This window comes from Solenopsis invicta, chromosome 2, assembly GCF_016802725.1.
Source record: "Solenopsis invicta isolate M01_SB chromosome 2, UNIL_Sinv_3.0, whole genome shotgun sequence".
Classification (NCBI taxonomy): Eukaryota; Metazoa; Arthropoda; class Insecta; order Hymenoptera; family Formicidae; genus Solenopsis; species Solenopsis invicta.
In genome coordinates, this window is record NC_052665.1 from 1,724,100 (window position 1) to 1,752,082 (window position 27,983).

Here is a 27,983-nt window from a genome sequence, read left to right on the forward strand (position 1 = left end):
TTTGTCTTGGTAGAAATAACTCTTCGAGTGATATATAGAGAAGATAATTCTAGATATCTCTTGGTGATGTATCTATAAATGAAAACAATCTCATTTGTAGCAAGTCAGTCTAAATGAGTTAGCAAAGAAAAATATTTTATTTAATACAATATTTAATAAAATATATACAAGGTGCCACGTTAAATCTGGGACATCCTGTATATAATCTACTTTTTTTTATATAAAATTAAATTTATAGTTATTGTTAAAGTAACTTTACGAAAAAACTGCGATGTTGATAATAAAACTGTATCGGAACATGCTTTCGTTTTTTTTCGCGTTACCGCAGGCATGATAATTTTAGCTACACCGCGACGACCGATTTGCGCGGTATTAAAAACTCGCAAAAAAAAAAATAATAATGCTCCGTGCTTAACTCGTCGAAAACGAGTGCTTCCTCGTCTCGTGAGCTTTGAGAGGCGACGCGTTCGTTGACACTGCCGTTGCGGTATAAACCGATCGAGGTAGGTGTCGAAGTGCTACGGTGACAGTGTATCGCGGTTGTCGGCTGCCACGTACTAGACATAGGAGAGAGGTCGCTGAGGGATATCCTCTCGAGAGGGGTGACCGTTGATGGGAAAATCGACGATGGAGACAAAGAGAAGAACGATTCGACGTCAGACGATTCGACGGATAGAACAGTTTCCGCGGAACGAAAGGGAAAGAGAAGAACACTAGTCCGACGACGCATCTCTCCTCTCTTTCTCTTCCTCTCTATTGCTGAAAGAGAGACGAATCGCGTCCCGAAGGAAGCGACGCGAGAGAAGAAGATACGCAGGCAGGAAAGAAGTCAGGAGGAACCGGGGTAGACAGCGCGACGCGATTGCCCTCTCGCTTGCCTCAAAGTTGACGGGGGTTGCTTCGGACGCGTCCCGACGTTCCCCTGATCCCCGGGGACAGCCGCACACCGCGCGCCTTGCCATACCACATACGATCTTCACGGGAGAGAACTCCCCGGCGGGCGTAAGAAGCCGAGGACAATAATCCTACTGACAGCCGGCTCATCGTCGCAGCTTATTTCGATCCGCGACGGGCTCTGATCCGTTAAGAGGTACGCTGCTGTCTGCGCCACGTTAGTGTCACACACGTCGTAATATCAGGGTTTAATACCGTTAATTCTCACATTCGCGCATCGGCGTTGTATAAGGCCGGGATATGCTCGCCATGTACCTGAATCGCTGAAAAGCCACACGCTGAACTGCCCTCCTCTCTTCTTATCCTCCTAAGTGCAAAAAGATTATTCGCCCAATGCAAAATAAATTTGCAGCGAAAGCATCTTATTTCGATAAAATAGAAGCCCGAGAATGTTTTAACGACGCGATAATTAGTAATTGCGGAAAGGTCGAAATATTTATCGTCGAGCCATGGAGATAACTCCTCGGAAGCTAAAAGAAATGAAGATATGCAAAAGTGAAGTGCGCTTGCGCAACGAAAAGATCCAAGATCTGTCGAGCTCTGCTCTGTAAATGCGGAAACCGATTCAATATTTAATACGCGCGCTTACGGGACGGCGCGACGCGGCGCGGCGCGGTGGATACGTCGTTTGCGCGGTGGACTGCGAAAATAGCGTGTTTACGTTTAAAGAGCTAACAAACTTTAATCCTTTTTTCTTGCCGGGCCACCCGGCCGGCGCGTTCCGGTAACGGGATATTCAAATGGCTCCGGGCGCTAAGTGTTAACCGCGAGGAACTCTCGCCCCGTTTACGGCGCGACGGCGGGCGGTCGCGTGCAACGCGCGGACGAACATCGTGCGCGCAGAATTTTCGACGGTTCGCCGCGACTCCTAGTTTTTCGGACGCTCTGGGACGATTGCCGTCGAGTTTCGGTATTCGTGTCAGTTGGCGTAGATGTAGAACGCGGGCGGAGGCGAATCGTGCGAAAGACGGCGAGAATGTGTCACGTTTTGAACACCGGTCGGAGACGCGCGGCGCAGCTTAGAAAACGCGCACGCTTATAAAGCATTTCCGACGCCGTTAATGAATCTCGCATCGCGTTAATGTATTTCACTCGGTCCTAACGATTTTCCATTTGCACTCGGTCCCGCGCTCGCGCGTCACTTGTTTGTGAACTTGTCAAAACGCATGAGCGCTCTAATCCATGCGCTTTGTCCGCTCGGCGATCGCATGCGGATTGAGGGGGTTCTCTAATTTAGAAAAAGTGGAGAGGAGTCATGTGACTTTTCATTCATATATTTTTTAATACGGGAACTTTTAGCATTGTCATCTTTAAAATAATAAATAATGAACAAAGAGAAAATAAAAAGAACAGTTTGTTATCTTAAAATATCTTTTTTAATAAATAAATAAGAATACGTTGAAACTTTAGTTTTTATTTTAAAATGATCTTTAAATTCTATTCTTTTTTGTGAACATTGTAGCTTTTCTAAGTTTTTACAAAAAAAATTGTAGTGGCGACAATTATAAGGGGATAATCATACCAATTTAGTTAATAGAATTATAATTTATAGTTAAGCAAACTATATTGTAGTTACTGCAACTAAGTTAGTGATTAAGAGAATTAATAAAAAATAGTTGTAATTAATATATTAGATAGTATATTGCAACTATTTTTTATTAGTTCTCTTAATCACTAACTTAGTTGCAGTCACTATAATATAGTTTGCTTAACTATAAAATATAATTCTATTAACTAAATTGGTATGGTTGTCTCCTTATAGTTGCCGCCACTACAATTTTTTCTCTCAGTGTACATTTTGTTTACGATTATATTACTTAAAACTCTTTCTTGTAAGACTTAATGCCTCAGTAGAAAACATTTCGTATTTATGTTCACAGCAGTCCTTGTTAAAATTTTTGTGTTAAATTTTTAATATATCCAAATGTTAATTTAACATAACGCGATTATATTATTTGAACTTTTTATGTTAAATTGATATTTAACATTTCTTAGTATTAAAATAACATAATTTATAAATAAATAATATAAAAATAATGTAGTTTTAAAACATAAAGTCCAAGATAAATAAATGAATAAAATTTACGTGTCAACATATAAATGTTAATTTCACTGAAGATATATACATATTTCCATATTTCGTTTCCAAACTATGTCAAAATATTACACTTTTTGTGTTAATTTTTTACGTAATATTTATGCTTTCTAACGTATTCATCTTGTACTAAATTAACATAAAAACTTCAATGGACCATTGGGGAGGGACTTGAAATATATGTTAAATTTAATACAAATTTTCTAACTGTGTATTTTAGCAAGTTATTTAAAGAGATTATACAGACTATAATATTCAGTAAAAAAATTGCAAAAGTTCAGAAATGTTTGTAGATTAATCATAAACTTATTCCCAAAATTGAATCAAGTTCTTATATTATGTGAAAAGATTGGAGAACCTCCTTAATAATCTTTACATTCGCATTGACCGTTAAAAGAAGACAAATATGTATTCAAATGTGCATGTGTGCGTGTTATGATGCTATTATCATTTATCAAGAAGACTATAAACTATCTGACATTATTTTCTAATTGATCGTTCACTTGTGCAACTATCTTAATCTTTCCTTTCTCGGAAGGGGAATTATTGAGCAGATGATCTAACTCTATTGATCAGAAATCAATGGCCGCGTGTCTGTACGGGACTTCGCGACCGGCAGAAGTCTTACATAGTTGACTCTGCATTATCACAATTGCTCGCGGAACCAATGACGCGAGTTGAAAAGGGAACAAAGTCGTCTTTGTAATGTAGGACCACGCTCGAGACGCGCGCGCATAAACGCCGCTGGATAAGCGCGGCCCGTTCATTGGGATAATATCACCGAACGATATCGGTCGGCGTGCACGCGGCAAAGGGAGAGAATTATTAATATTAGCATCTTCACGAGAAAGGCCGGTCCGCGGCCCCCGATGATCGGCCGATTTGTTTATCCGCCAACGTGGAATATCAAAAGGATTAGAGGCAGCGAATAGATAATAAACATCGGCCAATAAAGATATCCGAAAATACCGTGCCATGCCAGTGGATGTCTGTACACGCGTCCTGGCCTGGAGGCTGGTCTGATCTATGATTATGGATTCCGCGAGGTCGATGGCAAACTTTCGTGTTTCCTGACGATCGCACGACATGTCTGCCTCCGCCTTCTGCAGCCACGAGTAGGGAAATTACATAAATCGTACACAATTACGTGTACTGTTGCGGCACATTGTTGGTTTTTCCTCGTTTTGAATCCTTTGATCAGTTGCCACAGTGTGAATACGAAGGGAAACGCTAGAAGAACGTATCATGCAAAAATAAGAATTATGCAGTTTTTTAAATTGCGAATGAATAATTAAATTTGATTCCTCGTAAGTTGTATTTGAAAAAAAATTAATAGTAATAATCGAAGGTAGAATTACGTGACAGATTTGCACAGCTCATATGTTAAATATTTTTAGATATTTTGTATATATTAACTTTTAATCGGATGTATGATAATTTTTGTGACGTAAATGGAGTAGGGGTCAATCTTGACCTGCATTTTAATTTATTTATATAAACATTTTTATTATTAAAAAATAATTGAGATTATCAATTATTATTTGTTTATTAAAAATCAAATATATTGATATGCAAAATAAAATATATATTTATATCGAAAAAATTGAAAAAAAGTAAAAATAAACTAAAAAAGGCTGGATACTAAAAATAAATTTTTAAGCAATACACTGAATTGCATAGAAAGTTACATATATGGTTGCCTGGGGCTCAAATTGACTCAAGGGATAAAAGAACTGCTGTTTATAGATAAAATATTTGAGTGTTACTGATGCTACTTCGCTGTCAAGACTACACCGAAGTGCAGAAGGTAGATCGCTAAAAGAGTGGTAGAGTCGCAAACAAAAGAGAAACGAAGGAATATTCTTTTATTCGTGCATTTGGATCGGTTTGACCCCCACGTGTCCGCTTAAAGATTAAATACAAAATGTACGTAATTTTATCATTTGCTACAGAAAAGTCTAGTTATGTGTATAATTACATAATCCACTTATATAGTCAGATAATGATGAAAAGCAGCGACTGCTTTTTAATATTTGTCTACGTACCTTAGATTACGTGTAATGATATTTTATGCATAGATTGTCCTTGTTTATTTACATTACAAATATCTACAGAAAGAAAACTTCTCGCGATACACGTGGCATAATGGGATTCAATTGCAAGGATAGAAATAGTATCAAAAGATAGCTCCATAAGATTAATGTACGCGAAAGAAAAGACGATGAATTGTACAGAGTGCTTCGCGAGAAAGTATTAGTACTTAAAAAAAAATAATAACAATTTCCTTATTTTAATGTAACGATACATTATTTAAAAATAATTCACGAAACTATCCACGCGAATTGATATTAATGAGGAACAGTTTAATCGGAAAAGAATGCATTTCAAATAAACCGGGAAATCTATCTCTAGAATTAATTCCGAGACTCGTGGGACATCTTGTATATGTAGAATCTAACAACAATTCTTCTTTCCTTTTTTATCTACACGATCAATGCCATCGAGATCTTCGTGTTACGTGTCATCGCTGTCACTACTACGATATGGTTCGCAGTGAAAGAAAGAACGGACAATTCTCGAAGAGACGACCGCTTCGCGACGATGTACCCGCGATCATCTCCTCCGCTACACTCGAAAAGCGGCGCCACGAAAATACCGCTTCCGGTTGCCCTAGATTCCCGTAATTCACTGGTCCCCCCTTCTCTCTTTCTCTGTCCCTCTTTTTCTCGTGTCATTGCGACAGTGCGTCCCGTACGGGGCGAGCGCGAATCTCGTTCAAAGCGCTTCATAATTTATGTATCCACTGGTCGCCTCCCTGTTTATTCAAAGAATCCGCGTGTCTCTTTTAAAATTCCATTAAAGAGTGTAGCGGCGTTTCTTTGTTCCCCGGATCCCTCGTTGTGTCCCACTCAGCGCGAATCGGCCGTGAGGAGAAGGGCCGGCAGGACCGGCTTCTCCTCGCGATCGATTATTCATAACGCTCGCAGACCCTGGACGAAGACGCGATCGCGATAAGATCGCAAGTCGCCAATATCCAAGGAGGGATGGAAGCCGGGGATCTTAATCCGATCTAAGCGGGCAGTTCACGTCGGAGTCGCTGCTCCTGGCAGCGCGACGTAATTTTAGACAGTACCCGCAGTGACAGTCTTTATAACGCACGTGAAGTATGAACCACTTCCGGTGGATCCGCGTCAACCAGCACGTTCCCCTCGCACTCGCACTCCAGTGGCTCCGATTCTAAATCTGGACAAGCAAATTTTCGTGGCCTTTAGCCTCGCGTGTCGCGCCGACGAGAGTTGCTCGTCGATCGTCGAGTCTCGCCTGCAAAATGCAAATTAATTTGCAAAAACGTTCGCTGTTAAACAATACCACACAAAACTAATAATAGCAATAGTTACCTACGTATCATGCATCGATAGGGGAACAAAATTATATTTAGATTATTTTCATACAGATTGAAATGATGTAGATTTAAATTATTTACTGAATAGTTTCACGTTCAAATTATTTATTCGACGTGAAACTATTTATTACGATTTTACGACGTACGACCGATCTAGATGCGACTCCCTCCCCAGTGCATCGGAATTCTGTGTCGCGCGATCCACGATAGATAATCGGCCGAAGAGCGATTACGGGGGTAAATATGTTTCGGTAATTGCGTGGCTAAGTTTAGGCGGTGCAGTTGGCGTCAATGCGCGGATGCATATTCAGAACGGGGCTCCTCATATTCTTATGCTCACTTACTAAACCGCCGCGTCGCGTGTGGATGTGAATGTGAATGGAACTTGCTGGCACCCCGCCTGTTTATATTTAGCCACTGTGGGCGGTATAGCTGTCACGGATACGTATCATCGGCATAACTGAACTGTGCAAATGAATAATGAAGTTCCAGTCGTCCCTTTCTCTCTCTCTCTCTCTCTTTCTTTCTCTTTCTGTCTTTCTCTCTTTCTCTCTGACTTGCCGCCTATTATAGGTGCCGCGAACCGAAGACGTTACCCGAATTGGCGTTATTCGCAGTCGCGACTCATTGTCTCCCGGTGGACGATTCCTCGCGCCACCGAAGCGAGCACGACACATGTGGTCTCAATGAACGCACATGCGCTCATTGGGACGGTCGCAGGGACATAAACGCACAGTTCGGCAGCCTTTGAGCGGCTCGCCGCCTACCGACAACGCGTCGTAAAAGATCGTAACGTCAGCGAATACAGGGAATGGAGGATACAATCATATGATACTTTGAATCCCGTAACGACCGCCTTGTTAATCCTACGCGGCTATATGTATTTAGGTCATTAAGCATGAAATGTCCGATATTAAATCAAAAGTTTGGTTAAATTGTATCTCAAATGCGAAGCAATACAATTAATCAAAATATGCAAAATACGAATATCTAAACTGTCGACATAGTTTTGCTTGTAGAGCGAATGGCAATGAATTCGCGAAAGACATTTTCCACAGTTTGTTGAAAATTGAATATTTTTCCTTGCAAGAAGTAGTCCAACGCCTGAAAAAAAATGATAATCTGTTGGTGAAAGATTTAGTGAATACGGTGGGTGACAGAGTTTTCAAGTTCAGCTCCTGTTTGATCTGCGTTGTTTGCGTAGCATGTGGTCGAGTGTTGTCTTGCAATAAGATTACTCTGTTTCTATTGTTCAATCTTAGTTATTTAATTGCAAGCTCACTCATCATTTTGTCCAGTTGGTTGCAGTAGACCTTCGTTATAATCGATTGATTGAGGTTTCGTGAAACTAGTAATAAATATAATACCAGCACTGGGTCACCAAACAGGCTTCATTAGCTTTGGATGAATATTTGGTTATGACTCGGCACTTCATTGTTAACCATTGCGCTAAACGTGTGCGATTATTGAAAAAATTTTATTTGTTATCACACGTGACAATACGATGTAGAAATGGTTCATCTTTATGCCGTGACAATGAATATGGCAAGCTTTGAGATGTATACGTTATCGAAGAAAAGATGCTTCTTTCATCTCTATTGATTAATATAAAGAAAATATACAGAAACATATAATATTTTTGTTAAACATTACGTAGCTTTAATCTTATTTTTTTTCTCTAGGCTGTAATTTTAGATGAACGTAAAGAAAATTCGACTTTTTAAATAGTAAAAATAAAGGGTTGTGAGCTGATTTTTTTAGTATTTATATTGATAATGAATAAAAATGATTTCGATTCTAATCAGATTATCTTTAATGTCTAAATCGTACAAAGATAATGTATTTTAAATTGACTTTTTTCTTTTCTTTGTTAAACGTTATAATTTCTAATTTGACTGAAAAATATACTGTTCGCATGTCGACGGCAAGTTAACCCGGCTATATCGACGTTCTTGCGTTTCGCACATTGTAATCATTTCGCGCGTTGATGTTAGAATATGCTGTTCATGCATCTGCGCTTTTTACGCTCTCTATCGATTTTAATAATCCGCAGAAGCCAATAAGAAGTATCCGGCAATGTCCAATCGACACGGAAGGTCACCGCTTATCGCTTGTGCAACGCTGCATGTTTTTGCGCGGATTTTTATGTCGCCCTGCAGTTTTTATTTTCCGTCGCAACTATATATATAATATAAACCGTCGCTTTCTTACGTCGATTCTACGTCTCGGCGATAAAATCCCTCGAGAGAACCGCCATCGTGAAATTAATAATCGCGTGGCTCGGAATCGGAGAAGGGCGACGCGGGTGCATCCATGCAGCCAGCGTCGTCGTCGTCGCGCGCGCGCGCGCGTGACATCTCAGCTGGTGCACAGGCTGGATGAATAAACGTCTTCCTTATCGTCTAAAATAAACTCCACGCATATCTGGATCGCAGCCAGGACTTAGGAAAGTACAATGATATTCGTCGCGTAAATTGTTGCGTTCCTATGGAGGGTGAATCGCGAATACTCGCCGGTTTAAGCGCGTCGCGGGCGCGGGCGCGGCGTGCTTTCGATGCTATTAATACAACTATTAATTGCAAAAATTCGCTGGCGATGCACTTGGCTGTGGTCCGCTTAATCATGCGATGTTACCAGTCAGACGCGCAATTAGGTCTTTACCTACTCGGTTATGAAGTAATCATCTTTTACGCGATGTATATTACTATAATATATCACATTTATGGATCTGACATCGTAATATACATTTCGTATTAAAACACCTTTGATAATTTGAAACGCACAAGTTTTAATAAAATCCCTCTCTTTACATCTTCAGTCGTGTGCGTACGTAAAATTATCCTGTGATAAAAAATTGAAAAAATTATATCTTGAACAAATATTCATAATTGACATATTTTAGAAAATATTTTTATAAAGTAGCAACTTTTCGCGATTGGCCGTGGCTGATTCGTTAACGTGACGTAGAATCGATTCATTATACAAATTATAATCTTTGCGTTATGAGTTACGACAGCAATAAAAGTTTGCAAAAGCAGTTTTTCCAGTTGATTTAAATAAAAAAAATCTTGTAGCGTTTACATAAGTTTAACAAATAATATAACATGGTCTTGTTCATCGAACTTATATAAATGTTATTAGATGCTAAAAAATATTCTATTAGGTTCATGCAAAAAATTTATGTCAGTTTTTAGCCTTCAGCTTTTTAAATGCATATATTTCAGCTAATATAGTATATATCTTTATTAATCGAGATAAAAACTATTGCTATCACAAACAAACAGAGTGAAATCTACTTTAAAACGATCATGACATTAATATGAACGCAACTAATATTTTTAATAGACAACTTAATTATTCGATAATATGTGAAAACACGTACAATATAAACAAAATGACTTAACGGTCATAGCTAGATCTTAGTGTCGATATTGTGTGATTTTATATACCTTTTCAAGTTCGCAAACTGCGCGCCGAATAAATTTTTCAATCAAAAGACACAGTTCCAAGTTGAATAAGAATTAGTAATATCACGTTATTAAATTGAAAATCAATTTAATAGTAAATGATACTAACTCACATTTAAATGTGAGAACCCTTTTTCTCTAAAAAAAAAACTAAATATTTTTAATTAAGTAACTTTATTATAGAATACAAAGCATCAAAGTTTAAAATAGCAAAAACATTATGTTTGTATCAACCTAATGTAAATGCGATATTAGTAAACGGTGTAATTTATACATACGTTGTAATTATGCGTTATATTCGAACAAAAAGATAATCGCCAAGAATTTCTGGATTGCGTCAGGTCATTAAGAAGTCTAAATAATTTTCGCGCCGCATAATCTGCTTCATAGTAATGCCGCGCTAAAGCATCCAAAAAAGACACCTCGTTCAGGCAACTGCGCGTATAATAATGTTTCGCAGTCGTCCGCTCGAAGTCTAAAGTATATATATAGGCGAAACGCGTAACGAGGGAGACCCGGAACGGTATTTACGACGCATCGAGTCGTTGGCGACATAAAGTGGCAATCGCGTCGCACAATTTGCTCCACACTCGCATTGTCCCGGCAACACGTCCGGCATATTTCATCCACGGCGTGCGGATAAGTCGCTGTCAAGGTGGAACGGTCCGCCCTCGCGATAGCGCGACTCGAGCGAACTCGCTGCTCTCTCTTTTTCTCTCTCTCTCTCTATCTCTCTTTCTCTCTCTGTCTGTATGAGAGCCGGCATGCACAGCGTCCCTTTAATTAGTGGTCCGTGTGCCTTTACAGTCGTATCCCGCTCACATGACGGTCGACTCGCAGAAGCAAATCGAGATGCAGCGGCTGCAAACGGAGCACTTGAAGCGGCAGCAAGAGCACATCATGCAGCATAACATCCAGGAGTTGCAGGCTCAGATGACAAAGAGCCAGCTGAGCATGTCGGGGCCACAGTCGTTGATGTTCCTGCCGTTTCTCGAGCAGCTCAGAGGGCTGCCCGTGCAGTCGTCCATGCCACCGCCGCCGACCACGTCAACCGCCACCACCGGCAACAAACACATCAACTCCATCGCCAATGTACGTGGCCCAGTGATTATCGATATCGGCTGTAGCTCTGCGCTCGCCGTCTTACGATATTGCAATATCACACTTTATATTTTCGTGTCACGTTACACAAACAAATATTTATTTTATTGCCAAGAAAAGCGATTACTCAATTTATTTTTTTTTTCTGCTAAGTATACCGTTATCTTTAATAAACAATAATTTCTTGTGTCTTAAAATATACTTATTACAAGTTTGAGAAAAGTTTATTATTATATATTAAAAAAAAAGAATTTGTTAGTGACGTAAAAAGTCGATTTTTAGTATGTAATAATACATTTGTTAATTAATAACAAGTTTCAATTTAATCGTTTTGATTCTTGGTTTGGGTTATCTTTAATGAAAACAAGAAACCACAGATAGATACACAGATTGAGATTAAGAGCAGAATTGGCGCATTCAAAGAAGTTTAAGATTAAGAAGTTTCGTCAAGATGTTATTAGACTTCAGACAAATAATGACCGTAATTATATTGTTGAAAGTAATAAAAAATTAGATGTATTATAATAGTTTTTAGTTAAAAAAAATTTTTTTTTAACTATTATAAAATTGTATTAAATAACAATCTGTATCAATCATGAGTAATTCGAATTTTTATTTTAACTTAATATTTTTGATTGAAATATTACATTAGTAGGGGGTTCGGAATATATTTTGAATTTTGATGTTTATGATGAACTTATGATAAATTTGTGAATATATGAACATATAAAATATTTGAAATAAATAATATTTACTTAATTCAAGTATATACATATATTTTTCTGTACACAGAATTTTTTAAGTAAACATTATAGAATATTTTAAGCAAATATTACTTGTTTCAAGTAAATGATGAGTGTATTTTAAGACTGTTATCAAGAAAACATTCTTTGCAAAGATAACCGTTACTTAAAAGGAGGAAACTAAACATTGAGTAATTGCTTTTGTTAGAATGAGAATAATATTTTTCTGTATGTAGTTATTTCAGAGCATATCTGCTCCCAAGGAAAAATGCAAAAAACTGACAAGATATTTAATACTAGAAGTACTGATTCACTAAAGCCTATTGCACAATGAAAAGCATAAGAAATAAGGAACAGTTCAATATATTAAAAATGAGGAAATCATATAAAGCGTTCTTTGTTCAACATATTAATTGTTCCTCATTTCCTATTGTTATTGCCTGTGCTAAAATGTCCAAACGTTATGTAACATTGCTCATCATGCTCTCCATAATTAATTTTGATAATCTAACATAAAATTATTTTTAGATCTGTATTTAGCTAAATTTCTAGATACTGTTTAACTAATATTTAGATACTATTATAGCATAGTCGTTTTTTTCGTATAGCATTAATTAAAAAAGTTAATATATATAGTTTTACACTGAGAAAAAAAGTATTGTATTTACTATAATCTAACTATAATTTATAGTCATTTTTGGTGCCAACTATATATTTATAGGTGTTGTAATTATAGCTATTAGTCATTACTGCGTAAATAGTAAACAAATGTTTAAAAAAAAGTTATTTACTATAATGATTGTATTTGTTATATAAAAATGTTTATTTCACATCTTGCTATTTTACTATATTAATATTTGAAATTATTAATCTAAAATTTTTTCATGATTAATAGAATCATAGACACAAGATTATTATTAATAAGAAAATAGCAATAATAACTATAGAAATGGAGCTTCTAACCATAATTATTTTACAAATACCAAACACCTGAGAGATTTTTTTTCGTTCGCTCGCAGATGATCAGCAGCCATCGAGATGGTCCAAGCTGGGCGACCGCGCATCTCGCGCAGATGACCACGCAGATGGAGAAGGAATCGTCGTCGCCGGCGCCGATCTCATCCGCGGTAGCGCCGACGGCCCCGCCCCTTCAGGATCTCGATGCCCCGCTGAACCTCACCAAGCCGAAATCGACGTCCTCGGGCGCCACGGCGTCTTCCTCGTCGCCCGGTAGCGACTCGCACTCGACCGGCGCCGGAAGCAGCGGCCAGCAGGAGCAGCCGTTGGCGGCGACCGCGCCCAAGCTTCCCGCCTTCCCGCAGGGACTGCCGATACCGCGGAATTACCTGCCGACGCTTTCCTACGCCGGCCTACCGCCGCATCTCAGCAGCCTGTCTTCGCCGAGTAAGTGAAACATTCGCATTAATCGCTAGCGCTCGTCAGAGCGGAATAAAAGCCGGGATTACAGCTCGCGGCCGCCGAGAGCAGCGGTGAAGTCGAGGATCGTGTCGAAACAACGTTTCGCGGGCACTCCGCGAGAGATTGTTGCTATTCAGAACGGTTAATTATCTTTATGCCTTATGTTACGCGCGCGCGATCTCTCGCTACGCCGCGCCGCCGCTGCTCTCGCGAATTATGCGTATTATAGTTGACCGACCGCTCGTGAAGTATTCACCCGAATTACCCGCGATTAAAGTAACGCTCGTTACCGCGATCCCAGAAGCGCTTACTCCAGAACTCGCGGTTGCGCCGATTGCGCGACGCATTCGTCCCGCGGAACAATTGCAAATTGGCGATTGCCGCAAATGGATTCCAAGAGAGAAAGGCACGGCGGCGGTCGGTACCCTTCGGAGTATGCGATTTCATGCCGGCGGTGAACACTTAATCATCTTCGAGCAGGCTAGTTTTCCCGATTGTCCGCGGCCGGTTTTTTTTTCCCTCCACGCTGCTGCTCGCCCCGGAGAACCTGTTTCACTTGCCATCTGGTTTTTATCATCGCGGGTACCGGCGTGCTTGTAATCAACGATGCGTAACGCGATTCCGCCCGATAAGGGTCCGCGAATCGCGACGCGCGATTCTCGCAGGCGAGGAAGGGAAGAAAAATCCGCCGTTCGTCATTGTAACGTTGAGAGCGAATCTCTTCGCGTGGCAATCGCCGCGCGTCACTTCGCCCGCGACATATATGGAGCGCGCGGAAAAAACACGTCTAAACTTCGGAACTTCGTGTTAAAGGTAGTGAGAGAAAAGATTCCCGCAAACGTGGTTCTTGCTCGGATCTTCGTGAATACCTCGTATTACGATCGGATTATGATGCTTCGAATAAATAATGTGAAACGCTATGCATGTCGCTGAGCATACATAAATCGTGAATTTTAATCGACAAAGGCTCTAAATATTAAATATAAAAAACGTGAATGTAAAAACAGATATTGGATTTTTGTGTACAATTTTTGTAACTTTAATTAATTAATTGAGAAGAGCGTTTTTAATGCTTGATACGATTGTGCGTGCAATTATTACAAAGAACAATGATTAGACATGACACACAATTTTTATTAGGGACGTTACACGTTGCAATTTTAAACAAAGCAAAAATTCTTTCAGAAAAAAATGATATCTGAGACGATATACATAAAAAGATAAACGCAAGACCTAAATATTCAAATGAATGCAGAATTGTTAGATTCTGCTTATGGTACATTCTCATAAAATTGTAATACTTTCCTCTCTTCAGTTTCTACTCGACAGCAAATGAAGGAAAACCGTTGTTTATATATTTATGCTTGTTACACAACTGTCCTCATTTAAAGTATAATAATCAAATAAAGTCGATTAATATTTGATCTCGGATTCTGATTTATCACTCATAAAGTAATGTAAAATGATCTCAACTAATCTTATGTTTTTTCTAACCATATTTGAATTTATTTTGGATTCAACACTCTCAATTCAATTTTAAATATAATAGATTTTATAATGTCAGATACACTTGACTTTTTTATTTTTACTTATTGACTATGAAAATTTACCGCATAACCAGTCACGGCATTGCTATACGTATTTGATAACGTTTTACCAACAATTCTATGAAAGTTTTGCGCTATAAACGAAATGTGAACTGGAAACGGTTGCGCTTATAATTGTGTCATGCATTCTAACGTAAAAGAAATTTCAAAGAAATTTTTCTTTTCAATTAATTAAAATCGAGACTCTTACGAACAGGGTTTTTATATTTATTTGTTTAACATAAAATCAGTTTGTTTTTAATGTACAATTTACTCCCACACATCTTTTTGCAGTTTTTTTTGTATGTGAGAGCTTAATCTTTCGCTACAGATTAATTTTCTATCAACGAGTAATATTTCACGTCTTAGAAAGCTAATACGACTACATTCACTTACATTTTACTTATTTAGATTTATATTTATGTCGGTAATTGGTTTTAATACATGTGCTTAGCTTGGGCTTTATTTTGTTTAATTTAAATGAATTAATACTCTAAGATAAATATCGATGATATAAATGAAGAGCGAGAACAGTGCCTTTTTCATCGATCAAATCTGTGTCGCGCTCGTCAATTATAGTTCGTTGAATCAGTAACCAAGTAATTCAATTTTTATTTCTTTTTATTATGACAATTGTAATAGTTTTCTGTTAAACGGATTTCATAATTTTTTTCCTTCTTTTTTTTTTATTTTTTCCACCTGCTCGTTTTGATAAGCAATATTGAACGGAGCTGGGAAAAAATTAAAATATTTTTAATAGAAATATTTGTTTAAAGGATCTATAACAAATTCTGTTTGAAATAAATATTTTGTGTAGTAAATATAAAAAAAGCAAATACTATTTCATTTTGGTCATACTATTTTTTTACTTTGTACTCTTAAGAAATAGAAAATCAATATCTTATTTCAAATATGTGTATAAATAAATGTTAAATATTATTTGATCTTTTTAATATTTATTGCACATAATACTTATTTGTAAATAGTATTTTTTATGAATACATTTATTTTAAATAAATATTTCTATTATTATTTTCTATTTCAACTATTTTCTCCAACATTGGACTAAGACGTACTTCATCGCGAATGTCTTATGAATTCTGAAAATAATAAACAATAATAAGTGAAATTAGGATCGATGAAAAAATCAAACATAAAGATGAGAGAGCCAATATTGATCTCTCAGTGATGTGCGAATTTTGATGCTTAATAATAATATTTGTGTAAAAGCTGAAGAAAGCGGAATATCACTAATTAAACTGATGAACAATTTAATAATACTGATGTTCACGAACATCTTTCTTAAAACTACAATAAAAAAATTATTAAAGAAATTCTTCATAGTGTTTTAAAATGTTCATGATAAGTATTATTAAATAGTTTGTCAGTTTAATTTGTGAAATTACGTATTCCGGATTCATTTAAGACTATGTTTCAAGACCGACAAATATGCGGCGCGCAATATATAGCTGAAGATTATAAATATTCACAAAAATTATTATTAGGCATCAAGATCACTGCAAGATCTATATTTACTCTCTCGTCTTTATGTTTGAAAATAATATTTATGTATTTCACAAGCGGTCGACGATAGCGCGAACTTTTCGCTATTTCTTTTTGAAGGCTATTTCTTTTCACTGGAAAGAATTTTATAATGTTACCCTTAGCTATCATCATACTTAACGTTAATGCTGAAGAGAAGCTTAAAGAAATTAGCGAAGAGATGCAAAGCGTCAAATAAAATTTTCGCTAAAAAGTCAACTTCAGGTCAGGCAAAGAGTCAGAAGCGTCGCATCCTCCGTGCGTCTTCATTTTTTCACATCTTAAAAACTCTGTATATCTTAAAAATGTAAACGCTTGCGACCGTGTTTCCATAACGCGTCTCTCATTTCATTTCTCCCGGTGACCCGTTACAGTGGGCAAGGTAATGGCCAAAGACGATGCTGGCGGACCGGGAGGATCCGTGGCGGCTGCTGCGGTCGCGGCCGTGGAAAAGCACTTCGCGATGCACGGGTTGTACGGATTGCCGTCGAACACAGGTGGGATGCCGCCGTCGGCCCAGACTCAAAGACCGATCAAGCATTCTGGCTCTCGGGAGGAGACGCCGCAGGAAGAGCAGGATTTTCTCTCGACGCCTCACAGTAAGTAGAAGAACGAGCGTCGCGTTAATCGAAACGGATTGCGAGGCTGCGCAAAGAGCACTTAATAGTTTCGAATGTGCCGTAAACTCTTTAACAAATGTAGAGTCAGTTTTTCTGTCAGGAAAATAATGATTGCGATAGAGATCCTATTAAATTAATCCTGGAACGTTGCTCATATTTTTCTTTGCCACATTGGCACTACTTACAAAATTCAATAATTAAATGTTTTATGTTTACTTTATAGATTGCAAAATGTTAGAATAACTTAGAATAAGTAAATTAATATAAAGACTAAAACTTTTATGTACAGTAAACGTTGTCATGAATTGATTACAGAAATCGACAATAAAGCTGTAATTTTTCAATTTTTCTCATTTTTTTTGTATGAAATTGCAAAATTTCATCTTGTATTGTATTGTCTAAATTTTAATTGTGGAAAAGGATTTATAATTATTCTATGTACCAACAAAAAGGAAAATATCGCTTTTAATTGATAAAACAGATTTGTCGTCAGCATTCCCTTATATAAATTCTTTCTTTTTCTTTTTTAGAAAAATATGATTAGTACAGTATTGCGATATAAATGTAACGTTTATTATAATAATTCTATCAACTACATACAATAATCTCTCGCTTAACGTCGCATATTGTATACATGACTCGGTTTTGAAATTACAGTGTGGCGAGATCCGGGATATAAAGTAGCGGAAGACATAACGGAAAAAGGTAAGCACTTCTATGAGTAACGATTAGGCTGATATTACGCTCTTGTTTTGAGAGCGCCAAGTGACGCCCTCGCGAAATCAGATTCGTTTCTCACGAGAGTATCGTGAATCCCGACGACGATGTGACATCTAACGCCCCGTCTCTCTTTCTCTTTCTCTTTAGCTAAAATGGTGAGGCAGCAGAAAAGGGAGAGTGAGAACAAGCCACATATCAAGCGACCTATGAACGCATTCATGGTGTGGGCCAAGGACGAACGTAGGAAGATCTTGAAAGCCTGCCCAGACATGCACAACTCGAACATATCGAAAATTCTCGGTAAGCATACTCGATCCATATCGTCTAATCGCGATTACAATTTATATACTTAAACCTTTAAATATATCGCGTTACCAATCGACGTAGGAATGTAATATACTAAACTACTAATTAAATTATTTTCAAGGAATCAATAACATAACTCGTAAAAAATAAATATTAAATTGATTTTAACAATAATAATTTAAGATTATAATTGATGGTGGTTTCGATAGAGCCACTGTCAGCTTCTAATTTAATGTACGTATCAATGAAAAATAATTTCAAAATGCGAAACTTTCTTGACTTCAAGGCGCATTCTTTGTATCGGTTACAGGCGCCCGGTGGAAGGCGATGTCGAACTCGGAGAAGCAGCCGTATTACGAGGAACAGTCGCGGCTGTCGAAGCTGCACATGGAGAAACATCCGGATTACAGGTACCGGCCGCGGCCGAAGCGCACGTGCATCGTAGACGGCAAAAAGATGCGCATCTCCGAGTACAAGTCGCTGATGCGACAGCGACGGCAGGAGATGCGGCAGCTGTGGTGCCGCGACGGCGGCAGCGAGATGAACTTCCTGTCGCCGGTGGGCGCCGATATGACCGGCACGCAGCATCACCCGGGCACGGGCGCCGGTCCATCGGCGCGGCCGTCGGTTTCACCGCCGGCGACGATGCTGAACGGTGGCAGCGGCGCCGCCGGCCCGAGCTCGGACCATCCCTCGTTTTATTATCCGCAGGACAGCCTCTCGCCTACGGACATGATGAGCTTCTCGCCCGAGAATTCCGGCTCGATCGGCGGCTACGACGCGAGTCCGCGACACCACGACGAGGATTGAACCGCAGCTCCGGGTCAGCCACTTTGGCCGCCCGGAGCATCATCGTCATCATCGTCGGCAGTAGCAGCGGCAGCGGCAGCCGCGGCGACTGCAGCGGCCGCATCCACGTCGAGGCTCGCTTACGAACTCTTCTGGTAATCGGAATCGTCCGTCTTGGTGTGACGATGACGACGACGACGACACACAGTCTCGAGTCACAGGCCGCGGTACCGGCCGCGAACGTTCGATCGCAGGAATATGTTCGCGAGCCTGCGCTTCTTCGCATGACGAAGCGCGAATTGGAAGAGGACACTACTTCTCGGGGAAAGAAGAGTCGGGGCGTCTCGAAACCTCTCGCCGGAGGTTGTGATATAACGTTCTATCTCTGTGCCATCGTACACGAAACGCGAAGGACCTATCCGTGAAGCAAAAAGCGCGAGAGCGTCTCCGTCGCGACGTCGCTCGATCTTCGATATTTCTTGCTCTTCGGAAAAATACCAGTGTTTTCCAGCAGTACGTAATCTTTACATCAGTTAGTCTATTTGATTTGTATCGAATATGTATACGCGGATCTCGATACAGTGTTCCACAAACAGATACAAGTGTATATATTATCATATTGATAAAGCGATGCATTTAGATTTACTGAATATTTTGACGATGTTTTCTGATGTCCGATTTGCAGTGCAATTAATAAGAAAACGTCAAAACGTGGTCTGTCTTGTGATTTTAATGAATTTTACAGATATGTTGTATAATATAAATCAAAATAATTTAACACCTGGGAAAAAATAGCTCATATGTAATTACATCTGTAAGTATATACAGGATGACAAAAAATCCAGAACTGGTGAAACATCTCGAAAAATATCAAAAAATGTGTATTTTTTTAAATGAAATTTTAACGTGAAAAATTTAATTTTAAAAATCGTCCGCACTGGATGATGTAAATTTGCTAATGCTAGTGATATTTGAACTTTATCAACTTATATCTCGTAAAGTACTTGAGAAGAGATTGCAATGTTTTTAGAAGCCCTCAGCTCTATCTTTTATTACAAGAATGTGTAATAAAAATAGGGGTTTTCATTGAAAATTTTAATGTGATTATTATATGACTTTAATAATGCCGTCCAAAGTCACATTAACATTGTAATGTAATGCGCCACTTAAAAATCCTCTTTTGTATGAAACATTTTTAAAAATACTTTGTTTTTGAAATATTTCACCGGACTTTTTTATCACCTTGTATTATATTATATATAAAATATATTTGAATATTTTCTTTCCTTTGTTTAATCTCTGTTTCGTGTATATAGAAAAAATAATAAGCTTAAAAAATAGTAAAATTAATTGTCAAAGAAATCGTTTTTTTGAAAATTGTATAGATCATCACCATTAAAAAAAATTGAATTGTATGATTCTTTTACATAATATGATTTCTCTAATGATTCTGCATATAAAAGTATTAAGGTAAAGTTATCAAAAAATCAACAGTTTATTAGATATTTTTTACTTTTATGCACCAAAAAACGGAATGAGTTAAATTATGAATTAAAAAAGCATTTTATTTAAAAAATAACGATAATCTTTATATGATCATAAAATACCGATTTTTTTTTCAATAATTGATTTTACCATTATTTGTCGGATTATATTTTCTTCCGGAACATTTTCTAAATTGCTTTCTTTTCAATATATTCCATTTTTTCCATTAAAATGAGATTTAATATATGAGCTATTTTTCCCAAGTATGTATAGATAAATTATTATTTTCTGGTAATGTACTTTACAGAAAGAAAAGAAATTAATTAAAAATAAATGTTTACGTTTTATTGGCATTGCATAATTAGATATTAATGAAAAACATATTTTTATAATAAAGTTAAATATTAAAAAAAATATCTATTTTTTAAGTTTATATCTAAGCTTATTAAAATCGGACAAAGGAACGGTTGACTTTCTTTGTAAATTTTTTATTTTTGAACAAAAATTTAACGATTACATCCGCTCGCATTGTTTTGCATGTCACTTTTCGATTTTTCTGTTGCGCAATGCAATGCTATAATACGCTATTTCGAGACAATCTGTATTGAGGCCCGGGTGTGTCTATTCGTTTCTACGTGCAACAATCGATGGTCCGTGAATCGTTTTTGTGTAAGATGCTTCTGTCGCTCGTTTTCGTTCAGATATTTTCAGATGAATTCTTTCAAAAGTAAACTCCGCGGTCTAAATTGAACCAACAGGAACAATGTCGTAAGACTTTAAAAGACGTCTACTGGACATCCTAATCTCTGGCATGTCTTCCGGGACACCAAGTGTCTTTCGTTTCGTAAAGAATTGCTCCTACATTACATGGGCGACGACGGATGACGGCGTCTCTTACGCACTTCGGCGAAACTCCCTGTATATTCTCCTGCATCGTAATCAAAACTGCAGTCCGCACGAAATTCACGGTCCTCGAAGACCTCGATCATCGGTAGCTAACGTGTAGAGATAACGATTAATACCGGCGTTGAACCAGCGACCAAAAAAAAAAAAAAAAAGAAGCCGACACTCTTTGCAATTCAGTCTCTCTGCATTCGGCGTGCGTGCGCGCGAAGTGAGGGTCGCGTGAGAGCATACGCACGCATAATTTTTATAATAAGACAATCGCGCGCCGATTCGGATGCGCAGCTCTTTGTGCCGGTCTTTTCTTCGGACTCTTGGATACGTAGCCGTAATAATCACGTACACGTTGCGACACGATGCATGGCCAAAAAGTCTTGTTCCTATTTCTCCTAGTGTGTATGTGTGTGTGTCTAACGATACGCCGCGATTCCGGACAGTAATATTGAGGCGGAAAAAAACGAAACAAAAAGAAAGAAGGGAAGGAAAAAAAGAGTAAACGAATAAATAGAAATTGGTCCATCGCACAGAGCATCTCCCGCAACGGATCCGCGCGCGTTCATGAAATGCGTAAGACGTCGCACGTAGCAATCTTGTGACCGCTAGAGTCAGTTGTTTAAAATGTCCCATCGTGTGTAAAACAACGTTGCGTTCGACGCGCCGACGAACGGAAGGTTGGAACAGAGTGAGAAAAAGCTAGAAGATAATCGTTCGCGCGATTAAATCCCGATACGTCAAACGCATGACGGGGCTTCTCGTTTAAATATAAATGCCTAGTACTTATAGTATTTTCACCGTTAATTTATTGACCCTAATGTAAAAGCGGCGATCAGCCGAAGGCTGAAGGTTTAATAGTCGATTGAATGGCAGGGGGAGCGAAGGGGGCGTAAAGGAGGGTTGAAATGGGACGGACATTGGGAATTAGCGGATCGTCGATATATTAGTACAACGTTACGGTAAAACGCGAGGGATTATAGCGTTATTTGTCGTAAGATCAGCGCGCATCTGCGATCCCGATCGTCATGCTCGACACGTCGCCTATATTCTCGTAGGGGCGCGTGTTTACGCGCTTCTCCATCCTCGAAACACATTTACGAATGTGGGGAGGAGATTGCGATACACGAGGGGGTGGGGACGAGGGAGGGTTGAGAGGTCGACGAAGACAACTACGGCCTCACGTAAGTCGAACATACGAAAAGGCGAACACAGTTGTAACGTAGCTAGGCAGAGTTGGTCTGTGAGACGATTGAACATAGGGCGATATAATGATTTGGAGCTTGATGTGATATAATACTTATGTGCCAAATAGCGTTTTCGTGGGCGGGGGGGTTAATCAAAAAAAAGGAAAGGAAAAAAAGAAGAGAGAGAGAAAGAGAGAGAGAGAAAGAGAGAGAGAGAAAGAGAGAGAGAACCTCTAGTTCCGAGTCGCCTCGTTGGCTCGACGTGAAACGAATTTTGTTGCGTCTCCTCCTTTTTTCACGTTTTCTTCTTTTGTTATTTATAATCAGTGCAATTTACATACACACACGGTACCTAATATAATTTTATAAAGAGAGCCAGTATCCTCGATATATCTGCACCCGTTTTGTTGGGGCTCGACCGGCATCAGATTTAGGGTAGTTTAATGTTGATAATAATTTATTTTATGTATATAATGGATTTGTACATTTGTGTCGGGAGGTAATGATCGATCCCGCGAGCCCGACACGAGCGTCAATATTATTAATGTACAGTGTAATTATATTGTGATGTATCTACATTATATATGTAACTATTCGAAGTATGTAGATTAACAATGTTAAACGCGATGTATTCTTATGTCATTATTATCTTTATTATTATCTTTATAATTATTATTATTATTGAGATGGCACCATTATTATTATTATTATTATCATTATTATAAATATTACAGTTATTAATATCGTTGCTTACTTAGTACACTATTATTTAAGTGACGAGCCTTATTATTTTTAGTAGCAAAAAGAAAAAGGTTGTGCGTGCCAGTTTTAGACAAGAATGGCAAGTGGAAGTTCGTTGGTCGTTTTATGCTCGAATACTCAATCAAATTCTAATGCAATATTTCTATAGATTTTTTAACGCAATATCATTATGTTCATGTTTTTCTCTTCGTTTGAACCGTTTTCTTGGTCTGTGATGATTTCGGAATATGTCTAAGAATTTCAATTTTATAATCATATTTATAATTCTTCATTTCAAAGTTTAACATTTTTTAAATGTGTTTCTCTCTCTAGACTAATTTTTCGTCACCAGTTTCTTTTTTAAAGGTAAGCTTATGAAGGAAAGAAATTCAGTTCTCTTGATCATCTTACTCTCAGACAATGGCAATTTTTCACTTATCAGAAGAAAATGACATTTCGGGTGAATAATCTGCCTATCTTGCATTTTTTTCCGATTGTGCCATATATCTTTGTTACGAATATTGAAAAATTTAATTGTTCTCACATTTGCAAAATTTTATGAAATCAAACCATCTGACGAGATGTAACTCGCGCGTGCAATAGAGTTCGGTCCGCGTTTCTCTTTTTAAAAACCTTCTTACCGATTCTTATTGTTGTCCGCAGTGTTTGCTTTTGATAAAAATCGGTTCTGCATTCCATCGATTGCGAGATTTCTATCCACTACGATGATCGTTAAAATTAGTAATGATATTTAGTCTCCGTGGCGATCTCCTTACTTTCAGATATCACGAATGTTAACGCGATAATATATCAGCACACATGATTATTATATTTACTGGCCTTTACAAGCAACCAATGCGAATGCAAACTGTAAGAATAGTAAATTGTAAATCGAACTACATTACTAATATTATAGTATATTTAACGTAAAGAAAAAAAGTGAACACTAACATCCGCTCTCAATATTCCAAGCATTCACTTCATTTACATGTACGTTGTTGTTAATGGTATAAAAAAATATAATAAAATAACGCTTTACCGAAATTCAATCTTAGTTTTAGGGATATACGACACTATTTCTAGATGAAAAAAAAAACTTGTATGTTTGAAGGATGTATATAGTTATGCAGTGTATATGAGGAGAGATAGAATGAGAGAGAAAAAGAGGGAGTGAAAGAGATCGAAAGAAAGAGTAAAAGAAACAGAGTGAATGATAGAGTATAAAAATAAACAGTCAGATGATGTGTGAGTGGAATAAAATTCTTGCGATCATCTTAACACTACTCGTGTCGTGATCGTAGTACATTATTGGTATCAATAGCATAAAATCAAAATATATATTTAGGATGATGGGTAAATCGCTACTGGTAACACACTACTTTAAATTTTATTTATTGATACATACTCATAATGGAATAGTCTTCATTCGCGGCAGTGTTAAGATGAACGTACAAAGCATACGGTAGAACAAAAGGAAAAGTCATTCTTCGGAACGTAATAAAATTAAGGATGTAGTACATTTCACGCTTATTGTTATCGTGAATGAAACGTCGCGTCCGAGAATACAAATCCTGTCGAGCATAATTAATGAATTTGAAATTAAAGTTTCATCAAGAACGCACCACAAGCTGGCTGTGAGTCACGTAACTAACTCTCTTTCATGTTTCATTTTTGACAAAAGAGGCCCTCGCACATTCATCACCATTGATTAAAATGTACGAATAAATTGGTGAATTGCAAGTATTTATTTATGTTGACACGACCCAAGATGACTTTTCCTCATAGATAGAAACATCAAATGCACTGTATATCACAATAGAGAACAGCACTATTATAAACATAAAAAATATATGATTATATTTATTATAATTTGAAAGCTAGGTACTCTTTGTTGTTTGTATTTTACAAGCGTAATCATTATTATACATAAATAAATATGAACTATATAAATGAATAAATATGAGACTTTCATTTTTTACATGTATAGATATCATACAGAAAAACTGCAGAGTTTGAAGAAAATGGCAGTTAATGATACATGACATACATGGAAAATAAAAATAAGGTTTCATCTACTTGTAATTCTGCGGCTGCCAGTTTTTTAATCGCATTTTGTGCTCTTTCAAGCTGTTGAATCTCAGATGGCGTTATCATTTCTGCAATCTAAAAAAAAAGAGAATCTTTAAAATGTTGTCATTTATTAATTCACTGTTTTTGTGATTCTTTTATCTTAATAAATATAAATATACGTAAATATATATTAACATATATTAATAATGAGTAATATATATTAATATTACATCAGCCAATTGCTGTTCCGTTGCGCCATGTTCTCTCAAATTGGCAGAGAGTATCTGTACTCTCAATTGCTTTTCTATCAAGCGTTTGTTATTAGTAGATTCATGATCTCGTCTTGTTATAATATTATACAATGCTTGATAACAATGTTCGGTTTCCATTTCGACAATTTTAGTTAAATCGATGCAAAAACGATAAGGTGGAGATGCTTTCGTCAGTTTTGTTGGTGCTGACAAAGTTCCACTTTTCTTCAACTCTTGGGTTTGTATGTAATTTTCCTGCGACAGGGCATATGTTATGGATTTTGCATCTTTTGCTGGAAACATTGCTAAAGTCTGGATTTGGTCCAGATTAACGTCAATTTCATTACGAATTAATCTAAAATCACAGAAAAGCTAAATAATTACAGAAAGAATACAATTAAAACGTTCTCTTTTTACAATAAAGCAGAATATCAAGAACTGAATTTCTAATTTTACCTGAAAATTCTTGCAGCTTTAGAATCAAATCTTTCTGTAACGATATGCTCCACAGTTGCCCACGTTAACTGTTTAAATGCGTTCTTCATGTTAAGTATATATTGCCCTCCACCAGAATCGCCAACGCGTCTGATGAATTGCGTACTGTCTTCTTCTATAAGCCGCAAGTATTGATCAAGAAAATGCTCAAGCTCTTCATAATTTGACTTTTTTACTTCTTCTTTTATTTCGGTGTACGGAATTGGATTTGAGGTAGCTGCCCAAGATGCGGTCCGACAGTACATCAAATTGATCATGTGTTTCATTAATTCTCCAGCATTTTTGTCAAATCTTTGAGTAGTAGCCGATATAAGGATTTGATCCCTTAAATCATATTAATGTTTTAAAATAACATTTTAAAATATAATCGAACATTGTTGTGGATTACATAAATTTTACCTAAGATCTTCAGTAAGCCGATCAAAATTGACTTTCCAATATATTGTATTATCCGAAAGTTCAGTATTTTGTCCTTTTAACACGCTGGAAATGGCTATCAAATCAAGGTTTGGTAAATTATAATCAGGCTTTAGCGCATCTCTTGTTGCCTCAAAAGATAAACTGCGCATTAAAAATTGATTTTTTACCAATAACTCAAATACATCTTTCAGATTTGGGATAGATGGTTCAGCAGCTGAAAAAACATTAAGATAATTAACTGTACGTAATATTAGAAAATGACTTCTGAAGAAAATAGAAACTGAATAAAAAATACATTGTAATTTTGAATCATACATCTAGAAGGAGTCTGTTCAATACGTTTGTATGTTTTTATTATTACTTCAGATGCTGTGATATATCCATGTTTTAATACCTCTTCCAGCATGATTTCACCCTCATCTCCACAGTGAGTTTTTGCAAAAAGTATGTATCTGTAATGAATAATTATGATATCTCTAATATAAGACAAATTATATCATTGTACAATTAAATTCTTAAAATTCTTATTTTAGTATTTAAAAGTACCTTGGATAGCGAAGAATCATAATAATTTTGTCTTGGTATATGGTATATTCAACTTCTTCCTCATTTCGTTGATAAGTGACAAAACCATGTTTTATAAGAACACATAGTCCTTCTTTTACCTAAATGGAACAATAAAATAAAGCAAGTCTATAGGTTTATACATACTTTTCAACCAATTTTGTCTATTGACATAACAAGCATGCAGAGACAGATGTTGCATTTATGGGACACACTTAATCTATGTTGGCTAGCAGTCATCGATTAATTCCAAAAATAAAATAACATACTTATATTAAAAGGAATACGAAATTCATTTTAATCAATATTTCAAAATTTATAGTTAAATGAATCAACTCTGGAAGGTTAAAACCATCTTGAATACAGATTTAAGATATCAAATTAATCAGTCACATTAACATTTTAAAATAACATTACTTGAAAGAATCTTGAAAGAGATAAGAATGTACTATTATAAATAGCACTTTGTCTTCATTATTAATATATAAAATATGCAGCTGTATTATAGTTTACCTTTGCTACTGGTAGACTTGTTCCAAAACATATTGCACGCAACGTTTTTGTTCCATACAATAAACTATTACCAATGCACTGTACGATAGAGCCAAAGAATTCCTCTAGCAGCAACAAGCACAGTTTGTTATAAAAGTCCTTCATATTTCTGGAAATCAATTTCTTCATTTTTAATACTGTTCATATGTCAACGTATGTGTAGCAAGCAACTGTACATACGTATCCTCATATACCAGTTTTCTTTTTTCAGTGGATTTCTTACCTACAACTATAAGAAGTACAAGAAGAATTGGCCATAAGTTTCTTTTCGGTGCAGATTCTTCTTAATTATTCTTCAGGCTCTCTAACAGAGCTCCAATGCTTCAAGTTTCAAATCTGATGTCTGATGTGAGGACTTTGATTCTTGAGTCGCGTCTCGTGCCACTGCACCTACCACTCCACGTGGTAGTGGCATGATATTTACAACACTGATTTTACTTGTCGACCAATAGTCGATCGAGGTATCTTCAAATGGTTGCTCGAGTGTTACTAGAGTTCCTAGGGATTTTTAGCTGTGACTCTGTTTCTCCACCTGCACTCCGTCAGTGCACTCAAAGTGAAATACATGTTCATTTCTTT

The 27,983-nt window shown here is 37.2% G+C and overlaps 2 protein-coding genes across 6 annotated transcripts in view; one reads left to right on the forward strand and one right to left on the reverse strand.

Moving 5' to 3' along the window:
• The window catches only part of LOC105196447 (transcription factor Sox-6), a 187,512-nt gene extending 168,724 nt beyond the window's left edge, over positions 1-18,788 (forward strand). For 3 of the 4 annotated variants that reach the window (XM_039446120.1, XM_039446121.1, XM_026140233.2), the window contains 6 exons: positions 10,727-11,011; positions 12,783-13,167; positions 16,685-16,909; positions 17,588-17,635; positions 17,798-17,950; positions 18,267-18,766. In XM_039446120.1, the coding sequence (XP_039302054.1) occupies positions 10,727-11,011; positions 12,783-13,167; positions 16,685-16,909; positions 17,588-17,635; positions 17,798-17,950; positions 18,267-18,766 (1,596 nt within the window). Of the gene's footprint in view, positions 1-10,726; positions 11,012-12,782; positions 13,168-16,684; positions 16,910-17,587; positions 17,636-17,797; positions 17,951-18,266 lie in introns of all 4 variants that reach the window. The other variant, XM_039446119.1, reaches the window with a different exon arrangement.
• A 5,640-nt stretch (positions 18,789-24,428) lies between these two features.
• LOC105196448 (DNA-directed RNA polymerase III subunit RPC3) lies at positions 24,429-27,975 on the reverse strand. 2 transcript variants are annotated; one of them, XM_039446122.1, is made up of 8 exons: positions 27,628-27,975; positions 27,366-27,513; positions 26,835-26,953; positions 26,604-26,740; positions 26,268-26,526; positions 25,830-26,192; positions 25,353-25,728; positions 24,429-25,215 (listed from the first exon to the last, which is right to left on the reverse strand). In XM_039446122.1, the coding sequence occupies exons 1-8, from the start codon at positions 27,660-27,662 to the stop codon at positions 25,081-25,083; spliced, it is 1,572 nt and encodes a 523-aa protein (XP_039302056.1). In that variant the 5' UTR covers positions 27,663-27,975; the 3' UTR covers positions 24,429-25,080. The 2 variants fall into 2 exon arrangements, with proteins under 2 accessions (XP_039302056.1, XP_011160696.2); XM_011162394.3 differs by having other exon boundaries at positions 26,268-26,502; positions 27,628-27,970.
• Positions 27,976-27,983: the final 8 nt, after the last annotated feature.

Excerpts from the sequence above, each read along its gene's own strand:
- LOC105196448 (XM_039446122.1), bottom strand. The coding sequence starts at position 27,662 with ATGGCCAATTCTTCTTGTACTTCTTATAGTTGTAG. Across the intron at positions 27,514-27,627 it reads TGTACTTCTTATAGTTGTAG|AAATATGAAGGACTTTTATA; the intron begins GTAAGAAATCCA and ends ATTGATTTCCAG. Across the intron at positions 26,741-26,834 it reads ATGATTCTTCGCTATCCAAG|ATACATACTTTTTGCAAAAA; the intron begins GTACTTTTAAAT and ends TATTCATTACAG.